This window comes from Megascapheus bottae, chromosome 9 (genome assembly GCF_031878675.1).
Source record: "Megascapheus bottae isolate mThoBot1 chromosome 9, mThoBot2.hap1, whole genome shotgun sequence".
NCBI classification, from domain to species: Eukaryota; Metazoa; Chordata; class Mammalia; order Rodentia; family Geomyidae; genus Megascapheus; species Megascapheus bottae.
Genome location: NC_143517.1, coordinates 66,456,400 through 66,478,402, shown reverse-complemented (window position 1 = coordinate 66,478,402; position 22,003 = coordinate 66,456,400). Strand labels below are relative to the sequence as shown.

Here is a 22,003-nt window from a genome sequence, read left to right as displayed (position 1 = left end):
TAGGAGTCTCTCATTCTTTAGTGCCCAGGCTGGCTTTGAACCTCGATACTCAGATCTCAGCCTCCTGAGCAGCTAGGATGACAGGCGTGAGCCATCACTCCCGGCCCTGAGTATGTTTCTTTTTGGACAGTGTCACCCCTTCCCGTGCTCTCTCCCGTTCTTACCTTCGATCCCCACTCACAAGTTGTCTAGTTCATTTTCAACATAGTATCTAGTGAGTACCCCTGCTGCATTTGTTTACCCTTTGTCCCTCCATGCTGTATCCCTGCCCTGGCCCTCCCAAGGACTGATAAATGAAAAAGGACAAAAAGAAAAGAAAACAGAAACAGAGAAAATCTCTTGTTTCCATCTCCTGGAGTTAATTTTGATAAATATTTTATATGATCAGATCCACATTGGCATTGTACCTTTGCGATCCTCTCCTGAGAAAATCCTCCTTTGGTCTCAATGTGTGTATAATTTACCGCATTGCATGCACTGGTTAACTTTGATATCGTATTTCACTTTCTGCTGTGTGCTTGATCCCTGATCAACCTGTTTTTGGCTTCCCACCATAGCTGACGTGACACATGTGCCAGCACACCCAGCTTCTTCCACTGAGCTGGAATCTCTTAGATTTGTCAACCTGGGCTGTCCCAGAACTGTGACCTTCATGAGCTCAGCCTCCCACATAGCTAGAATTACAGACATGAAACACTGACATCTGGTTTGGAACACTGCATTTGAGTCGGAAGGGACCTTGAACAGCATGTAGCCTTGTCTTTCTTTTTTTTTTTTTTTTTTTTTTGCCAGTCCTGGGCTTGAGCTCAGGGCCTGAGCACTGTCCTTGGACTTTCTCAAGGCTAGAGCTCTACCACTTGAGCCTCAGCACCACCTCTGGCTTTTTTCTATGTATGTGGTACCGAGGAATCGAACCCGGGTCTTCATGCATGCAAGGCAAGCACTTTAACCACTAGGCCAAACTCCCGGCCCTTGTCTTTCTTTTCTATACTTACTCTATAGTTTAATTTTCTTGTATCCTTTCCCCTTTCACCCCCATTTTTGTGCTGATCCTAGGACTTGAATTCCGGGCCTGGGTGCTGTCTCTGAGCGTTTTTTTTTTTTTTTTTTTTTCCCCATTCCTAGACTTGTGCTCAGGGCCTGAGCACTGTCCTTGGACTTTCTCAAGCCTAGAGCTCTACCACTTGAACCTCAGCACCACTTCTGGCTTTTTTTCTATGTATGTGGTACCGAGGAATCGAACCTGGGTCTACTTGGCCAAACTCCCAGCCCCAAATTTTTCTTTTTTGCTCAATGCAAGTTCTCTACCACTTGAGCCACAGACATTTCTAGCTTTTTGGTGGTTAATTGGAGATAAAAGTCTCAGAGACTTGGTCTGGCTTGGGTCTTCGGATCTTAGTCTCCTAAGTAGCTAGGCTTACAGGTATGAGCCACTAGCACCTGGTTTATCCTTTACTTTTTTTTTTTTTTTAATGCCAGCCCTGGGGCCTGATCTGAGGGCCTGAGCATTGTTCTTGGGCTTTCTCAAGGCTTGAGCCATAGAACCACTTCCGGCTTCTTCTGTGTAGGTTGTACGGAGGAATTGAAGTGGGGTCTTTGTGCGTGCTAGGCAAGCACTCTACCACTAGGCCACTCTTCTGCCTCCCCTTAGTGGTATATAATATATAATATATATAATATATTTCAAATAATTTTTTTCATGATTCTGTTTGAAATCTTTTTAATACTATACATATAATATGTGTGGAAAACTCCTTCAGTTAACATTAATTCTTACTTAAAAGAAATGGTTTTAAGGTTTTTTTCACCCCCTCCCCCCCGAGTTGTGGGGCTTGAACTCTGGGCCTGGGTACTGTCTCTGAGCTCTTCAGCTCAAGGCTACTGCCCTACCACTTGAGCCATAGCGCCACTTCCGGTTTTCTGGTGGTTAATTGGACATAAGAGTCTCATGGACTTGAATGCTCAGGCTGGCTTTGAGCTGTGATCCTCAGATCTCAGCCTCCTGAGTAGCTAGGATTATTGCATGAGCCACTGTGCGCCTGGCTCTGTTTTAAGGGCTTTGAAGGAAAAGTAGTTCTTAAAGACCCCAGGTCAGTTTTTATTGTGTTTCTAAATGATACACACAATGGGTAAGTATTTGTTTTTATTGTTGGTATTAGGCAAATATAAACAGTTTATTGTTCTGATCAGTTTTGATTGTATGTGATATTTCACAGGTTATTTGTATGTTGTGGGTATGGAAAAGAGGAAAGAATGAAGACTTTTTCTTTCAGGGACTGTAATTATAAGCAGGTTTGTTGTTGTTGATGACCAGTTCTAGTTAATGCTTGGCAAACAGGCAAGCTGTTTTCATGAGCAGACATGCCTGTAAATTGACCACGTGTGTGGTATTCCATGTGTCATGATGCCTCTTGAAAAGGATACTCGTGTGTTGGGTACTCTGTACTAGTTCACTTGGGCTTTACGTCTATCAACTTTTATTTAGTTTAAAGAATCTCCTCCTCTCCCTGTTACATTAACTGAAAATCACTTCGATTGGGATAAGTAGGGAAAACAATAAGGATAAACAACAATAACAACAACAAACTGGTGAAGCTGGCGCAGTGGCTCGCGCTTGTAATCCTAGCTACTCAGGAGGCTGAGATCTGAGGATCAAGATTCAAAGCCAGCCTGAGACTCTTACCTCCAATTAACCTCTAGAAAAGGAAAGTAGGACTTGGCTCAAGGGTAGGGCAGTAGCCTTGAGCTGAAGAGCTCAGGGACCGCGCTCAGGCTGAGTTCAAGCCCCATGACCCCCCCCCCAAAAAAAATCCCTAAAACAAAAAACTGGTGGGAAAAAAATAGAGAATGGCAGAGCTGCAGCTTGTGTGCACAGTTTGCCATGGAGTGGAAGCGAGAAAGTGGTACAGAGGGAAAAGAGCCAGCATGGGCTCTCCCACCCAGGTATAGCGCATGCTCCCCATGTGAAGTGCCTTGGTCTCATTTATTTTGATTACGTGATTCAGACTCTGAATTTTGAAATTTCATATACTATCAGGCTATCGTGATTGTATTGGTTCAATGAATGCACACTGACTGCAGTCATGAGTCACAAAGGGAAGACTTTCTAGACACGCCTGCGTCCTGTGGGGTAAGAGGGCTATCAGCAACTTTTTATCCCTGTTTGATGGAGGTGCCTCCTTTGTACCCTGCAGTATAAGAATGCTGGCGTCATTGAGCTGGAGGCCTGCGTCAAGGCTGTGCGTGTCCTGGCAATTCAGAAGCGCAGTATGGAGGCTTCAGAGTTTCTACAGAATGCAGTGTACATCAACCTCCGGCAGGTGAGCAGTGCGCCTTCCTGGAGGAGGTGGCGCAGGTCAAGGGGAGTCTTTCACTTCTAATCCAGTTTATTTTGCAATGCTCCTTGCAGCATGGCATGATAAAATGATGGGGTTATAGCTTGAGAGCAGCCAAATGACTGTTGTTTGTATATTTTACTTCTTCATTTTATTGTTTTTTACTTTCAACATTTGGAATTTGTTGTCCTGTCAACGTTTTTTTTTTAATTGGAGAAATAACTTTGCCTTCTTCTACTTGGCATTCTTGGCCATGCTTCCTGGCTCCTGCCTGTATTTTGTTATTTGCAAAGTATTTGCCATTTGTGGGCCTGTCTGGGGTGTTGGATTTACAACACACGTGATTCTAGAAGTGCCTTGTAGGACCTGCAGATGTTAGTTAGATCTGAAATGGAGTAATGCTGGGGATGCAACCCAGTGCTCCTGCCACATCCCAGCACGTGAAAGCCAATGTGTGTGTGTGTGTGTGTGTGTGTGTGTGTGTGTACACTCACGTCTGCGCTTGTGTGCACATGTGTGTGTACATGTGAAGTTCTACCCTGGGCTAGCTATGGCTGACCTTCCTAGGCCTTGTAGGAAAGCGTGAACACATCTACTTGTAAGTGGATTGTGTAAAATCCTCCAGTGCAGATTGTAGGTAGAGCTGGCCTGACTTGGGTCTTCGTGGGAAGGCCTCAGCCAGGCACTCAGCAGGTGGGAAACCATTCTCTTCTGCCAAGGGACATTTGGACATTGATAGCATTATTCACAGACAATACAAAATTACCCAAACAGAAAAAAACCCATATACACGTGGCCCTCAGGAAACAAATGAGAAGCATACACGTCTGTCCTGTCACGTACTAAATACTTTTGAGGGCCCATGGGCTTAGTGTCCTTCCCTAGCCAAGTAGGTGCTGTGTTAGGAGGGTGCTCAGAGAACAGCAGGAGGTTTCTGCCATTTCTATATGAGATCTAGGTGTGGCCTGAGACCCCTCTGGGGGACCCTGGAGGGAAAGGACCCTGCCCTCAGGGCTGAGGAGCCTCTGAGCCAAGGCTACGGGGTGCAGATGCCATGCTGGGTCTACAACCTGGGAACAGACATCGTTCAGCGGCTGGAGCAGTTACGTTTGTGAGGGAAAGTCAGGAGACGGTGTTTCAGGGGTAGCTGGTCCGATGTGGGCACCTGTCCTACTTGCAGATGAAGAGAGCTGACAGCCACTCCTGACAGGCCACAGGAGGAGCCAGGAGGCCATTCTGCTGTGAGCAGCAGTCACTCAGGGATCCTTCTGGTGTTTCTTCCCATGAAACAGCAGCACACAAGTCCACTGTGGTCAGGAGACTGACTCTGCTGCAGGTTCAGCGCTGCCCTCTGGAGAGACTGGAAGGAGCAGGGCTTTGAGGGAGAGCCTGAGACAGAGCTTCAAAGGCGCGAAGCAGAGTCACTGCAGGAGCCAGTGGGAAGGATTCTGGGCAGGATAGGAGCCACGGTTATCTCGGTAGCTGCCTCTTTAAGATTTGAGGGTCCTTACCCACTACCACTGTCCTTGCAAACTAATGCTCAAAACTTGGTTCTGCTGAGACATTTCCACTGGTGGGCATGGACGTAAATTTTGTTTTTTTCTTAGGAGAAAAAGTGTTCCTCCACATGTGAGCGTGTGCTGCCTTGGAACAGCACTGCTTTGCCATTTCCAAGCACTAGAGGGCAGCAGAGGCCCACGGGAAGGGCCAGGCAGGCCTCAGGAAGCCGTGCCAGGGTGTCTGCCTGCCTCTCCTCCTCTGCACGGTGGTTTGCCGTTGTTGACTCATCTGGATGTTTTTCTGCCAGATGGGCAGGCAGAAATAATGAGTTCTGGTGGGATTTTATAATCACAATAAAAAGAAGGGACGTAGTTTTTCTGAAATAGAACAAGCTTTTGGTTCTTGATCAAGTGTGTTCCATTGTGGAGTTGATGACTTGAATCTATTCCTGGGGAATGATTTGGGCAAATGTGAAATTTTGAAAGGAACTGATACTGCTTGTAAAAAATCCTGCATGAAACCAGGTGCCAGTGGCTCATGGCTATAATATAGCTACTCAGGAGGCTGAGATCTGAGGATTATGGTTCAAAGCCTGCTTGGGCAGGAAAGCCTTGAGACTCTTATATCCACGTAACAACCAAAAAACCAAAAGTGGAGCTATGACTCAAGTGGCAGAGCATCAGCCTTCAGTGAAAAAGGTCAATGCCCAGGATTGGCATAACACCAAACAAGAAAACAAATCCCTGCATGACCTTCAACACTGATAAGCAGTGCCTTTGGCCTCACTGGTGTTGGGAAAGGTCTCTGCAGAATTGGGTGCAGGGTCCCTATTGTGTGTTAGAGGCATGGATTGACCTGTCCCTTGTGGTCAGGGTACCTGGTTTGTGACAACTAACTAGCACTACCAAATGGCAGCAAGCTCTTGGTTTTCTACCAGCTGTGTCCAGATCTGTGTGTCAGACAAGATCGTTTTGTAGGCAGATGATGAAGTAGAGCTGGGGCGGGAGGAGCCTGGGCTTCAACCCCAGACTTAAGGAGGAGTTATGTAACATCTCATTCCACTTCCAAGTCTGTAAAGCAGAAACAATGATGTCCCCTTCTTCCTCTACCTAGGAACAATGCATGTCCAGATCTGGATACCCTGCTGAGCACAGAGAGGGCATTCAGTGCATGTGTGGGGCAGGCAGCAACTCGGGCTGGTTAATAACGGTTCATCCTACAATTATGTGTTCTAAAAGTAGCCATTCCTATGTGCAGAGCAGAACCTTGGGCTAAAGGAAGGTAGTTCTTGCCCAAAGCCCTGTGAGGATTTTCTGCCCTTCGCTGCACTCCACAGTGCTCTGTGCAGGCTGTCTCCCTCCTCTTGACCATCCAGTGAGCAACAGACATACTGAACTTGAGGTCTGAATGGAGAAACAGATTCTGAGCAGATAGACACAGGAACACTTCTCACTGGGTCCTTTCTGTAGAGGGAAACAAACGTTCCCTCCCCCCCCGCCCCAGGTTTGGCTAATTTTCTAGTTGGGTCTGCTCTAGTGATACTAATCCCAGGAAAGTGAGTTCTGTAGCCACGAGAAGGTGTGAACAGAGCTTCTTGCTCTGTTGCTAGGTGCACAGAAGCTTGCCGCGGCATTGTTATGGTGCCATGGCGGGCTTGCTGGTGGCCGGCTGCTGGCGTTTCACACAGCATCTCCACAGCTCGCTGCACCCCGTCCAGACCCGAGATTGCAATCTGGTTAACATGATTCTGAAATCCACCAGGTAGCAACCAGAATGATTGAGACTTGTTTTTCTTCAGTAGAAATGTCAAGTGACAGGAGAGAAAGTGAGTAAAGAATTGCTTGAAAAACTAGACAAAAATCTGCCCTTCCCAGATGTGGGAAGATTCAGGAATGATTTCAAACTGTTGAAAAAGAACATGTTGATTTGTGACACCATTGACTCAGCCTTGCACCCTCTTTGTCTCTGGTACATTTCTCCTCAAAGACATTCAGATTTCCTGCAGGCCGCTCTGCTCTGATGGAAGAGCAGCCTCTTTACATTTTTGGATGCGGTTCCTTAATGAAGCTGTTGCTAAGGAAACCTGCAAGAGCCTGGCTCCCAGCCATTGTAGGGCTGGTTTGCAGGGCCAGCAGTCAGACATGGGGGGCTGGGGAAGGGGAGGAATGTGGCACAGGTCAGGCCTTGCCGGCAGGGCCCTCGGCTCTCAGGGCCCTCGGCTCATGAGCAATTCCTGGTTCACACGAGGGAGGAAAATCTGCTTGTTCACCAGGGATGGAAAGGAGAGGGAGCTGAGAAATATCTGGGTGACCAAGAATCCATGACATAGATTGTCATTCTGTTCTTTTGGAGAGAGGGGCTGGTGGGGAACAGGCCTAGGAACAAATTTCTTGAGGGAAAAAGTGAAAAGACAAAGTAGAAAGTGAGCAGAGCAGTGGTTCCCTGCCGCCGTTGGATGAGGAGGCAATGGAGAAGTGGAGCTTTGACCCAGTCCTTGAAGCCCAGTGAGCAGTGAGGGAGGGAGAGGACCAGAGAGGGGGCATGGGCTTGGCTTTGGAGCCTTCCCTGCCAGCAGCAGGCACTGTACCCCGTTTCCCACACTGCACTCCATTTCCCTTGTACTAGCTGTTTTAGAGGGGCGTCCGTGCACGCTTTGTTCCCCTCACACAGGGCACGCCAGGCGCTGTGCTCTCACTTTTCTCTGCTCTCATGTAACCATTGTTTTCTCTTCACCCCCATTTTAATCTTTGTGTTGTCACTGCTGGAGTATCGTGTGGGTTTACAAAGCTAGTTTTGGATCCTTCTTTGGAATGAGGCTGAATGTGAATACATGTGGAAACAGTGCATAGCAGACATGTATTGCTTTTGGAACTTCTGTTCACCTTTGGAGGTTAAAGCCGGGCTCCATGTGAGGGTCATACATTTTTTACTAGGAAAGTTTAGTGGTGCATGCAGGTGTGGGAGCTGGGGTTGTGTCTTCATGTCTATGGCTCGGGCAGTGCTGTCAGAGTCCAGGCATGTACTCATGTTTCTTGGATGCCCAGGTTGGAGTCTGCCCTGACACACAATCCCTTCTCTGCTCTCTGTCTGCACTGTGCCTCGGAGGAGCAGTGACGACAGTGGCTGTTGGTGGATGTGCAAGGTGCTGTACTGAAAGCTTTCAGCTGTTTCTGCACTGAACCTGTAAGCCTGTCCTGTGAGGGGTCGTTTTCATTACTCAGTACCTGTTAAATGAATCAAGCTTATTGTTATTTGAAGGCCTTCAAGCCTTGAGGAAAGTTGCCAGAGCAGTGCAATGAGCACTTGTCTACTGCCATAAACGACAGTGCTTGTCCTTTGGGTGGATTTATTCACTAGGCAGAATGGTTTCAAGGTCTGTCCACAAGGTCGTGCAAACGATGCCTTTTGATGGCCAGATAATATTCCATGAATTGCTACTCCAGATTTTGTTTATTCATCCATCAATTGGTGCATGTTGGTGTTTTCCTTTTTTCTCTCAGTCCTTTGGCTGTTATGAATAATACTGCTACAAACATTTGCATACAGGTTTTTGTGGCAACATGTTTTCAGTCATCTTTGATGTGGGCTTGGAAGTGGAATTTCTGGCCTTAAACCCGTTTAGCTCTGTATGTGTGCACGCGTGCGTGCGTGCGTGCGTGCGTGCATGTATGTGCCCTGTGGCTTGAACTCTGAGTGTGGAAACTGCCCTTGAGATTTTTTTTTGCTCAGGCTAGTGCTGTACTTGAGCTGCAGCTGTACTTCAGCTTTTTTGGAGACTAATTGGAAATGAGAATCTCCTGCCTGGGCAGCTGGCTTTAAAGCATGGTCCTCAGCTTTCAGCCTCCTGAGTAGATTCACACCTTCCAGGTGCCCAGCCTGCTTTAGCTTTTTGAGGAACTCTGAAACTATTTCCCAAGCCAGTTGCACCGTTTTCTAGCTCTGTCAGCACACACAGGATTTCCTAGACCCCGTCAGCCAGAACCTGCCCTGCTTTATCTTTTGGTTATGGCTGGCTTGTCATTGTGGTTTGGTTTGCCTCACCTGGTATATTTTTATATGCCTACATATATTTTTTTATATGGCTACATAGCGATCATAATTCTTTAATCATTTTATCCACATACTTTTGATGTCAGGGATTGAACACAGGGTCTCGAGCATGCTAAGTACATGCTGTGCAATCGAGCCTATAAATGCTTTGTCAGGTTTTTTTTTTTTTTTTTTTTTTTTGCCAGTCCTGGGCTTGAACTCAGGGCCTGAGCCCTGTCCTTGGACTTTCTCAAGGCTAGAGCTCTACCACTTGAGCCTCAGCACCACTTCCAGCTTTTTTTCTATGTATATGGTAGCGAGGAATCGAACCCGGGTCCTCATGCATGCTAGGCAAGCACTTTAACCACTAGGCCAAACTCCTGGCCCAGCTTTGTCAGTTTTTAATTGGGCTCTTTCTTTGTATTATTTGCTTGTGAATTCTTAGTGTATTTTAGATATTAGTCCCTTTTCAGATTTATGCTTTGCAAAATTTTCTTCCCATTTTGATGTTAGCTCTCTTTGCTGATTTTTTTCCCCCCTGAGATTGGGTCTCAGGCTAGTGCTGAACTCCTGGACGCAAGCCATCTTCATGTCTCCACCATGCTTGCCTTCACTTTCTCCACCGTCTCTTTCACAGTAGAATTTTGAGGAAGTCTAGTTTGTGTTTTTGTTTATTGTATGTATTGGTATTACATATAAGGAATTATTGCCAGAGCCATAAAGATAAGTATGCTTTACTTTAGGGATTTTATAGGCTTCCTTTTCTTGTGAGGTAGGGCTCACACCATTCTTTCATACACGGTATCCAGCACCCTTGTTGAAATGATGTTGGAGGGCTAGCAGTAAGTGAGTGGACCATCACCGTAGGCTCCTTTCCCCCCCCCCTTGTGTTATTCTGCCTTGTTCATGCACCTGTTCTTAGACTAGAAGCATATGATCTGCATCACTGCAGCTTTGGAGTTAGCTCCATACTTTGGAGAAGTATGTTTTCTTTTGTGCTTCTTTTCCAAGACTGGCCTGCCTGTTTTGGTCCAGTTTGCCCACTTTTCCAAAGAAGGCGGCTGGGGTTCTGACTGTGGCTGTCAACAGAAGCTATAGACCAGTTCAGGGGGCTTTGGTATCGCCATCATGCTGTCTTCTGCTCTGTGCATGCTGGATGCGAGCAGCCAGGGGCCCGTAGGTCTCCTTCTCCAGGAAGGAGACTTCTTTTGTTGGTAGACTTTTTGTTTTGTGGTTGTGCTTTACTTTGACTATTTCCGAGTAGGAGAGGTATCTGCGTCCGTGTCTTGCTTAGATGAGAGGTTCTATGAGGTGAGAATTTTATGATCGTGTAGCTTGTCTTCTTGCTTTCCTGTCTCACCCCTTTCTTACTCTGTAGGCCCCCTCAACTTCTATTCTGCTTGGTGCCTTAATTAAAAAATTAGGCAAATTTCATTCCAATAAAGAATTTTTAATAAAACATGGGTTGTCTGGGGACAAGTGATTTATCTTGGCTTTCTTCCTTTGCTTATGCCATTTTTAATGTACAACGTGAAGATTTGGAGTTGATACTAATTTTGCTGGAGTGATTGATGTTAGATTGTTTTTGCCTTACACTCCAGGATTACAGGTATGAACTACCATGTCCAGCCATGTTTACTTAGTTCTGCCACAGGCTGGTCTTGAATCCCTGGGCTCAAGAGAACTTCCTGAATCCACCTCCTAGATGGCTGAGACTATAAGCATGCACCACTACGTTCAGCTGAATGGAAATTTGGTGTAATTTCAAGTATTGTCTGTCCGTGTGCTTATGACTGGGCATAGTTGAGGAGAGAAATGGTGTACGATCTCCAAACTGGAGCATGCCTCGTCTCTCCAGGCTGACTCACGGGAGATCCCTGAGTGCTTTAGGTCTCCACTCCTTCCTGTGTTTGCAGAGGCCACTGAGAGAGCTGAGGCACCGTGCCTCACTTCCCTGCCTGGCCAATTTGGCTGGAGCCAGTGGATTTAAAGGTCTTAACCTATTTCTTGGGCACACACTGAGGATTTTAGGTCTGTGCTGCCTGTCCATAGGTAGCAGATTCTTATCAGTAATCTGAATTGGACTTGACAGTCTCCTTCCTCCTTTAGCATAGGGGCAGACAGTGGGGGCTAGTGATAGGACTGGCTGGCCTAGGGCCTCAGGCCTTCTGCCGGATGAGCGCCCCCCCCCCCCACCAGTGTGCTGCCTGCTTTCTTTCCTGTAGTGGGATGGAAGGGGTCCAAGTTCACTCTGTTGGCAGCAGGAGGGCACATTACTGCTAGAGCTCCGCAGCAGGGCGTCTTGTGGGGAAAGCCTCTTGTCTTGAGCTATCTTTGAGCCACTCATGCTGGAACTTCCATTACCATCTGGGCTCTGGCTGGGACTTCGTGACTGTGAGGCCTGTTGGAGAATTAGAACGAACATGTTCTGAGCACTGCTCCCTGAAAGAGCAGCCGATTGGAAATGAGTTTGGGGATTTGATTCGATTTTAAATTTCTGCTTTGGATCTTCTCATTTTTTCCTCATCCTTGTGCTACTGCTGCCATGTCTACTGGTCCACTGGCCAGGTGCAGCTCCATCCCTGGCTCCCAGGACTGAAGCTAACAAGAAGCTTCCAGGTCAAGTGGCCACCTGGAGCTGGAAAGCTCTCTAGCTCTCTCCACAGGCTCCAAGCAATTTCCATTCCATTTGCAACAGAGTGCTTCTCTTTTGCAGTCTTATTACAGTCAAATGACGAGGAGAAGGAGGGAAGTATTACTTTTTGTCTAAGTAGGTTCCTTGGAATGACACGTGCACTCTGATGTATGGAGGTCAGGGCTTAGAATCTTATCACTCTTATTTGAATGGTTGGCTTATTAAGGCCGCTAGCTCAGATCACTATTGTGTGTGTGTGTGTGTGTGTGTGTGTGTGTGTGTCCATGCACAGGTATTGTGTGAGGCTTGAACTCAAGGCTTTGTGTTCTAGTTTAGTTCTTTTCATTCATATCTGGTACCTTATCACTTGAGCCATGTTTTTTTTTTTTTTTTTTTTTTTTCTTCCCCTAGCTAATTGGAGATGAGACTTGGGCTGGCTTGGGCTGGCTTGTAACTAAGAGTCTCAGATCCTAGCCTCCTGAATAGCTAGGATTACAGGTGTGAGTCCCCCAATATCTTTTGTCATCTTTGTCCCCTGGCAGGTGAGGGGAGGGCCTAGGAGTTGGCACATGTGTGATGGAAACATTACGTGGTCCTTCCTCTCCTTCATACCCCCCAGTCCTGGCCAGGACGGGTTCCCTCTGCCCTGGAGTCCTTTCGTGGCTGATCTGCACGTTTGGAAAGCAGAAGCGGGGTTCTAGGAAGCTTGAAGTACTACCGCTGGGTCATCACTGAAACATAAAGCTTCTAGAAGAACACATAGAGTACCTGTGTGACCTCAGGTGAAGGTTTTTAGGCAAAGGCATAGAAAGCACAAGCCATACGAGAAAGAATTTTGAGGTGTGTCATGATGAAATGTTTCTGCTATCAAGACTCCCTTAGAAAAACAAATTAGGAGAAAATCTTCACAAAACGTATAGACTGAAGACTTACACTTGGAACAAATAGGGAAGGGCTACAATGCAATACTAAGACAAACGACCCAATTTTAAATCATCAGGAGAGGTACAAGCACTTCACAAAGAAAGACAGTAATCATGTGGAAAATAGTCTGCATTGTCCTTATCAGGAAAATGCAAATTAAAACCAAAGAATGGCTAAAGTAGAGGAGATGGATAGCATCCCATGTTGATGAGCTTCTGGAGAGGGCAGTGGAGGTGTGTGCGTGTGAAATGATACCACTACCATGGAATGTTCTGGCAGTCCTGGAAGGTCAACATGCACGTGAATAAAGTAGGGGGCAGATGATGCTAGAGGCTCTGGAGGGCACAGCATTGATGGAAAGAGGCAGCATATAGCTGAAGGTTGACCACCTCTGGCAGAGAGCTGGTGGAGGAGACCAGATAGACCGTTCACACCTGGATTTTAGCTCAATCACTCTTTGTCTAGAGCCGGGCCTCTTTTTTTCCCTGCCGCTCTTTGCTTGCTAGTCTGTCGTCTTCCAGGCAGAGGGAAGCAGCTCCTCAGGCAGCAGCATGGGCTTGCCTGCCTTCCTCCATGGGGTAGTAGGCAGGAGTGGACAGGGTGGGTGGCTTCCCCCACAGTCCTGGTGATGTGACTTTACAGGTTCTCACTGCGCCTGCGATTGCTGTAGTGATAAACTAGGCACGGCACGATTGCAGGCACGTGGCAGAGGCTTGCTTACCAAGATAGGTTGTTACTGCATTAGGGAGTCAGGAAAACGCACTGAGGTCTTGTAATCTTGTTAGTACACAAGGCTCTCTGTGTCATGTTATGTATGACAGAAGTCCTTGACCAAAGCCTGTTGTTCCTTTTCTTTTTTTTGCTGGCTTTTTCCTTTTGCCAGTCCTGGGGCTTGAACTCAGAGACTAGGAACTATTCTTGTGCTTTCTCAAGGCTAGCGCTCTGCCACTTGAGCCACAGCACCACCTGCAGCTTTTCTGTGTAGGAGGAATAAATCCGGGTCTTTCTGCATGCTAGGGAGGCACTCCACCACAAGACCAAACTCCCGGCCCCTTTTCTTTGCTTTTCTAAAGGATGCCTTCCATGCCAGGCAGCAAACTCTTCCCAGCAGAGGACCTCAGGCTCTTAGTGTTCAGGCTTATGGATTGTCCAGGGGACCCACGGCAGCTACCGAGAGCTTCTCAGTGTGGTCTCCAGGCTCTCCTGCTCCTTGATGTCTAATGGACAGAGTGAGGGGCGGGGAAGAGAGAGAGGGAGGGAGGGAGGGAGGAAGGGAGGGAGGGAGGGAGAGGGAGAGAATGCATGCATGTGGGTGTGAGTTCTGAGGCTTGAACAAGGTCCTGACTCTCTTTTATAGCCTTTTCAACTCATGGCTGGTGCTCTACCATTTGAACCATATCTCCAGTCCACCTTTTTTGTGTGCTACTCTTGGAGCTTGAATTTGGGACCTAGGTGCTGTCCCTGAGCTTTTGTGCTAAAGTCTAGTGCTCTACCACTTGAGCCACAGTTCCACTTTCAGTTTTTGGGTAGTTAACTGGAGCTAAGAATTTCACTTTCCTGTCCAAGCAGGCTTTTTTTTGTGTGTGTGTGTGGGTAATGGGACTTGAACTCTGGGCCTGGGCACCTCCCTGAGCTCTTCAGCTCAAGGCTAGCACTCTACACTTAAGCCACAGTGCCACTTCCAGTTTTCTGATGGTTAATTGGAGATCAGAATCTCATGGACTTTTGTGCCTAGGCTGGCCTTGAGCCACGATTCTCAGTCTCAGCCTCCTGAGTAGCTAGGATTATAGCTGTGAGCCCCTGCTACTGGGCTCAGTCCAGCTTTTTGCTGATTAATTGGAGATAGACTCGTTGGGACGATTTTGCCTGTTTTGGATTTGAACCATGATCCTCATATCTTAGCTTCCTGAGTAGCTAGATTACAGGTGTAGATTATTGGCATACAGCTCTTTAGGGCTTGATTTATAAAAGACTTTTTTTTTTTTTTTGGTGGTTGTGGGGCTTGAACTTGGCCTGGGCGCTGTCCCTGAGCTCTTCAGCTCAAGACTAGCACATTGTCACTTTGAGCCACACACAGTGCAACTTGCAGTTTTCTGGTGGTTAATTGAAGAGTCTTATGGGCTTTCTCACCTGGGCTGCTTTGAACTGTGATCTTCAGATCTCATCCTCCTTAGTAGCTAGGATTACAGGCATGAGCCACTGGCACCTGGCTATAAAAGATCTTTTAATGTGTTTTTTCCTGAACTTTCTGTTTTCTCCCTTCAGCTCTCAGAAGAAGAAAAAATCCAGCGTTACAGCATCCTCTCAGAGCTCTATGAACTTATTGGCTTCCACCGCAAGTCTGCTTTCTTCAAGCGAGTGGCTGCCATGCAGTGTGTGGCCCCCAGCATCGCAGAGCCCGGCTGGAGGGCCTGCTACAAACTCCTCCTGGAAACGCTGCCTGGCTACAGTCTGTCACTGGACCCAAAGGACTTCAACAAAGGTACTGACATCTGGTCCATTAATCTCGTGCGTTTGAGTACCTGCTTGGATATGGCAAACTTTATGACAGGATCAAACCCTGGCTGTCTTCTCTGTACTTAGAACAAAGACAGCATTACAGAGCGTGGTGAAGCATGCTGAGTGCAGTTCCCCTCTTAATCATGTCACTGAGGGCCAGGCACTCTGTTACCCTCATTGACAACCAAGTACTTGATGTCCCTAATGACTTCTACTTATTTACCTATGTAATTAGTTAAGTCAGCAAAAACCCATGAACCAGAAATAACACACATGGGTACGTGTGTATACAGAGAGCTATGCATTTTGTGGCAAATTTCAACTCTTCTAACTTGATAAGAGGAAATGCAGATAAAAATGCTGCATTAGGGGAGGAACATACAGGGGTTGTTATATAATAATGTTAATAATGTTATATAACATTATTGAACTGTAGGAAATGGAAGCAAGAGGTTTTTGTTGTTGTTGTTGTTTTGTTTGTTCCTTTTTTCTGTCTTTGGAAGGGCAAGGTGGGGGCACAGAAATGGAGGGACTAATGGTGAACAAATGCAATGGTGAAATTTACTAGACACTGTGTTGAAAATGACTATACAACTTGTGGGTCGGGAGAGAAAAACTGAGGGAGAGCAAAGGAAGGGGTGACATTGTCCAGAATGACTTATACAATATTTAATTAAAAATGCAGCTACAAATTAATAATAAGTAGACAAATATAATGCCCACTTTAGGCCATGTCTTTCTTTTAGTGACTGATTTGCATAGAAAGTGTGGGCTTCAGTTCCAGGCCAGAGTGAGTGAAGGTGGCGATGTAGAAAACAACCAGCTTCTCTAGTCTCTCACCTCACCAGCCCAGCCAGCATCCCCAGATCACAGCCCTCTTCTTCCCAGGTCCCCGTGAAGTCACCTTCTCTGCAAAGGATCATTTCAGGGGGACTCAAACAGTCTGTGTTCTCTGCAGCTGTGGTGTGAAAGCTTTCAATTTTAATGACATTTAGCTTGTCAATGCTTTCATTCATGAATAAGACCTTGGGTGTTACATCTAAGACAACTGAGATATTTCTCATGTTAATTTTAGGGGTTTTATGGAGTAAATTTCTGGAACCTTCTAGAGGGATTTGCATTTTTTCTTTACTTTTGAAAAACAGTGTTAATTATCTTTGTTAGTTGGACAAAGGGGTTCTAGTTTAACATGTCAATTTATGAGTACAGTGTACCTCTACCACTGTCACCCCTCCCCGCATGTCTCCCTCATTCCTGACCCGTGTCAGTCCCATAGAGCGGTTTGCATTTTATATTCTGGTCTGCCATCCATTTTGATATTCCTCCCTCCCTCCTCCTCCCCCCTCTTTTATTTTTCGTTGTGGGACTTGAACTCTGTGCCTCTTGAACTCAGGGTGTTGTCCCTGAACTTTTCAGCTCAAGGCTACCGCCCTACCTCTTGAGCCACAGGGCCACTTCCAGTTTTCTGGTGGTTAATTGGAGATAAGAGTCTCAAGGACGTTAGTGCCTAGGCTGGCTTTGAACCATGATCCTCATATCCAGTCTCCTAAGTAGCTGGAATGACAGGTGTGAGCCATTGCACCCATATTTGCAAGGCGCCCAAGCTCTCATTCTATGTTCTTTGTTTTGCTGGTGGCTGTTGGGAGGACTGTTTCCTCTGTTCTGCTGCCCGGGCTTCTCTGTCAAAGATCAGGTAACTGTGTTTCTGTGGGTCTCTTTCTGGGCTCTCTTTTTCTGTTCCGTTGCTCTTTTTGCCTGTTCTTTCATTTAAACTACACTGTCTTAGTTACTGCAGCTTTATTCTAAAATTGCCCTTGTTGGGTATTGCAGAAATCATTGTTCTCAAAAAGTGTCTGTTCATACGTTATCTGCCGTTTCCTGCTACTTTTATGGTGCATCTAGGGTCAGTGCTGTATTGCATGAGCAGCTGCCTCCAGCCACTGTCAGCACAGGCCACTGGACCCCACTTGCTTGGCATTAGCCCAGTTAGAGCTGCCTGAACCTCTCCTCTGACCCCTGGTGAGGGTAGGCCCTCACATTTGGGCTCTGCAGGCCCAGAGGGGAGTCTGATCCACTGCGGATAGCTGTGGCCTCTTGCAGAGCAATTTCACTTAATAACCTACTCCTGGTATGCTCTGGGGACAGAGGCCATAGACATTATTATCGACTGGCTTGTGTGACCTCAGCCAAGCCGCCCAGTGATCTGGGCCTATGTCTGTGCAGTAGGGATGCATGTCTTGAGGGAAGCGTGTTCCGAGGGCTGAATTTATACTTGTGAGAAACGTAGGATGGTGCTTCACATGTTTGCAGAGGCCCTGCTGGGGAGGTGTTCTGCCTGCTGCCTTCTCTAGCGGGAACGGGGTGAAAGAAAAGCAACGGGGCATGGAAGGCCTGCAGCAGTGCGCTGGTTCCTGGCTAGGGAGCTGTGTGTCCATAGCCCAGCTCCTCGCTTGCTTCTTGGTAGTATTGATTGCAGTTAAGGACTGATCTCTGGACAGATCATAGGTGTAAGGTCAGCCAAAAGGAAACTCCACGCAGTTCAGGAGAAGGGGGTTTATTGAGAGAGAGAGAGAGAAAACAGACCTATAGCCGCACAAGATGGAGTCTGACGGAAGAGAGAGCTTATGGCCGGAAGTGAGACATTATATAGGGGGGGGACAGCGGAAGCGGATGTGACCTCAGAGGATGAGGAAATACTTCAGACTGGGGGACCTCCCACTGGGGGAGGTGACAGTTGCCAGGGTTACAGTTTGGGCGGGGATTTCCAGGGTGTACAGAACGCCAAGGGAAGGAATCATTTCTCCCAGGCAGACCTAACAATAGGAACTTAAGAGATGTCCAGTCAGGAGGCTGAAGGTTAACTGGTGTAAGAGAACAGAACAGAACCCAAATTTGAGAAGAAAGAGTTTATCATTCCAACCTGATTTTCCTATAGGATAGAGAAATTTGGATGGTGTGAAGTAGTGTCTGTGAAGACAGAAGAAAAAGTTTTTAGGGCAGTCTCATTGCCACTCATAGAGAGAATGCAGAGGCAGGTTTTTAAGAGGTTTTCTGTGCCTTGAGAATGGAATTTCCATTTGGTTGCTTCGAAGGGACTCCTTTTACTATAACTCTAGGCTGGCAACTCCAGGCAAAAGCAAGCTGCCAGACTCCATCTTGATTTTTCCTTCTTTAGCATGGCCAGTTATATCTCTGTGAGATACTTGGCTGACAGAATCCTGCCTGGCTTCTTCTCCTTCCAGGGACATACTATACTTCTTTGGTACTACCTATCTGACTCCTTGCCACCCTTTAGGTTACAGCCGGACACCCTTCCTTCTGAGAGGCTAATGGAACCTTCCAGATAGATAGAGTCTTTCTATTGCTTTCTTTCATGGAATCCTGTTCTTTTTTCACTTCATTTCTTGAAATTGTAAGTAGATTAAAAAATATTTGGGGTGATTATGCAATACTCATCTTCCCCAGCAGCCTGTAAACCCATGGGAACAGCGGTTACTTCATCTCTTTTGCCCAACTGGCCTATAATGGAGGTAGCCTTAGTACCATGTCTGTGCCAGTTATTAAATGGAATTTGTTTCTTGCTCTTCACTTGTTGGTTTGATGTATGAAATCAATTTCTTTTAGAAAATATAAACCAACATGCTTGCAAAGGATTTGGTAGTTTTTACTTGGGCCTCTGACTCAGGAGAGACATTTGTCAGCATTTCATGGAAGAGGTCAGGGAAAGAAGGCCAGGGAGTGAGATCAAATAAAGTAAAAATGGTAAATGTCAATCCACTGTATTTTTATCTAAAAATAAAAATAACTTTAAACCCCATGTCCCTTAATGCCCTGGACCATTTTAAATGTATTTTAGAGAATGAAATGGAAATCTACTCAACCTCAGTCCTGTGAAGAGAGGGTAGCTGGTTAGGGTTCCTGGGCTCAGGCTGTGCTCTGTCTCCTTCCTGGAGTGATCGTTCTCACCGCGGGCTGGCAGGGGTCAGCTGGCACTCCACAGCGTGCCCTGTGTGCTAGCATTTGAGCCTTCCTGGTGCTGCTGTAGGGGAAGTGTCTCTGGTTTGCTGATTGTGCAGCTGTTTCCCCAGGAACCTGTTTGGAGGAGCCTGGTGTAGCCACGGGTCTGTAGTGGCAGCAGTTGCCGTGTGCAGTAGGTGCTCAGGGGCTGAGGTTCCCACCCGACAGCATGAGAGCTTCACCATGGAGCACACGCCACAAGTCTGCTTGAGTAAAATCGGGCCTAGCTACCCAAGAGGCCATGCTCCGAGGATCATGGTTCAAAGCCAACCTGGAAAATCTTCCAGACTCTTTTTATCTCCAAGTAAGCGCGAAAAAAGCTGAAAGTGGAGCTGTGGCTCAAGGGGTACAACATTTTCTTGAGCAAAAAAGCTCAGGACACTGTCCAGGCCCTGAGTTCAAGCTCCAGGACTGGTACAAAAAGAAAAAAATGAACTGTAATACACACACACACACACACACACACACACACACACACGCATACACATGTATGTATATATATGCACATACATCTATATGTATGTGTATATATACATATGTATAGAATATATATGTGTGTGTACATACACACACAATTGTTTTTGTCGGTTGTGGGACTTGAACTCTGGGCCTGGGTGTTGTCTCTAAGCTCCTCAGCTCAAGGCTACTGCCCTACCCCTTGAGCTATAGCGCCACTTCCGGTTCTCTGGTGGTTAATTGGAGGTAAGTCTCAGGGACTTTAGTATTCAGGCTGGCTTTGAACCATGATCCTCAGATCTTAGTCTCCTGAGTAGCTAGGGTTACAGGAGTGAGCCACTGTGCCTGCCTAGAAGGTTTACTTGGTTTTTTTTTTTTTTTTCATTTTTGGGATAATGTGTAGAGGGGTTATAGTTACATTTGTCAGGTGGTAGGTGTATTACTTCTTACACATTAATATCCCTAGAAGATTTACTTTTATGTGCGTCTGGTAATAAGTACATTTCCTTTTGTATAGTGTCATCTGCTCACTCTTTCTTTCCCACTGTCTTCCTCCCATCTCTACCCAAGAGCTGTCTAGTTCATTTTCATCAGTGTCCAGTGTTCTCCGCTGCTCTTCTTTTTCACCCTTTTCCCTTCGATTCTGTGTCCTCCCCACACCTGCCACAGATAGGCACTTGAATACACTGTATGTATGATAAGGATTACGGAATCCTCAGATAAAGCAAAAACAAGAAGTCTTTTGTTTCCATATCTGTGGAGCTCTTTTCAGTGTGAATATTATTTTATATGAATATGAAGAGATGTTTAGGCATTTCATCTTTGTGATTCTCTCCTAAGGCCACTTTTGGTCTCGCTGCATGTGAGTGTCCAGAACCCTATGTACTTTGTCATATCTGAATGCATTTTAGATCTGCCTTCCGCATGTTAGTTTGTTTCTCTGATCTTGGCTTACCTCACTTAACATGATTTGTTCTCGTTCCATCTATTTCCCTGCAAATGACATTATTATTTTAGCCTTTCTAATGACTGTGTAAAATTCCATTGTATGTAGGTACCACATGTTTTGGATCTACTCATCTATTGTGGGCCATCTGGACTGTTTCCATGTTTGAGTTATTGTGACTAGTGCAGCACTGAGCATGGATGTGCAGATGTCCTTATCATATCCAGACTCATGATGCTCAGGGCAGATGCCCAGGGGTGGTATGGTACACATGGATTCTTAATCTTAATCCTTTTAAATATCGCTTCTTTCTTTTTAGCATTGGACCTTAGTTTTTCCATTTCATTTGGCTTTGAACTCAGGGCCTGGTGCTTGCTTGGCTGGTGTTCTACCACTTGAATTATATCTAGCCGGATTTTTTTTTTTTTTTTTTTGCCAGTCCTGGGCTTGAGCTCAGGGCCTAAGCACTGTCCTTGGACTTTCTCAAGGCTAGAGCTCTACCACTTGAGGCTCAGCACCACTTCCAGCTTTTTTTCTATGTATGTGATACCGAGGAATCGAACCCGGGTCTTCATGCATGCTAGGCAAGCACTTTAACCACTAGGCCAAACGCCCGGCCCCGGATTTTTTTTTTTTTTTTTTTTTTTTGCCGGTCCTGGGCTTGAGCTCAGGGCCTGAGCACTGTCCTCGGGCTTTCTCAAGGCTAGAGCTCTACCACTTGAGCCACAGCACCATTTCTGGATTTTTTCTATGTATGTGGTACCGGGGAATTGAACCCGGGTCTTCGTGCATGCTAGGCAGGCACTCTACCACTAGGCCAAACACTCAGCCCCTCTAGCCTGGATTTTTGCTGGTTATTGTGGATATGACAGTGCTGCCCAGGCTGGCTTTGAACCGTGATCCTCTAGATCTCAGTCTCCTGTATAGATGGCATCATAGGTGTGTACTACCAGTGGCTGGCCTGGCCCAGCCCTAGCTTCTTTTGAGCACGTGGGAATGCTACAGGAATGCTTCTCATTCTTCCCTTTTTCGTTGTTTCATGAAGAGTGAAACTTTTGTGTTCCAGGAGGTTTCTAAAAGATGAGTAGCACCCTAGATGGAAAGTAGGGCCTGTGCGTGTGTGTGTGTGTGTGTGTGTGTGTGTGTGTGTGTGTGTGTCTGTGTCTGTGTCTGTGTGTATTCATCAGCTTCAAGAATTTCTGTGAATAAATGTGTGAGAAGTAATGCACTTACTACCTGACGAATGTAACTGTAACCCCTCTATAAATTGTCCCAACAATAAAAAAAAGAATTTCTGTGAATAAATTAAGAAATATCCTAAGTGTATACTAGTTAGAACAGCGCAACAAATCCCTTACCTAGATTATTGTGTCTACATTTTACTACATATGTAATGCTTTTTACTCTTTTTCCTTTATTCATTCTTTGCTGAAATATTTTATAGCAGCTTCTAGAAGGCACATCATTTCAGCCTCATGTACTTGAGTATGCATGTCTGAGACAGCTAGGCTTTCATCTTGACCTGCATGCTAGTTAAGGACCAACTGCACACCAGGCCTCCTGCTAGGTATTAGGGTCCCTGGATGAATGCAGAAGAGGCATTCCTGACTGCCACTGAAGGGCTTTGAAGAGTTGAGGGTGAACAAATTTATGAGCTTCTAG

At 46.3% G+C, this 22,003-nt stretch overlaps 1 protein-coding gene across 1 annotated transcript in view; it reads left to right on the top strand.

The window, feature by feature from the left end:
* Trappc9 (trafficking protein particle complex subunit 9) overlaps window positions 1-22,003 on the top strand; it is a 433,947-nt gene that overhangs the window by 40,587 nt on the left and 371,357 nt on the right. The window contains exons 7-8 of the mRNA XM_090339457.1: window positions 3,195-3,320; window positions 14,689-14,905. Coding sequence (XP_090195583.1) covers window positions 3,195-3,320; window positions 14,689-14,905 — 343 coding nt within the window. The remainder of the gene's footprint in view (window positions 1-3,194; window positions 3,321-14,688; window positions 14,906-22,003) is intronic.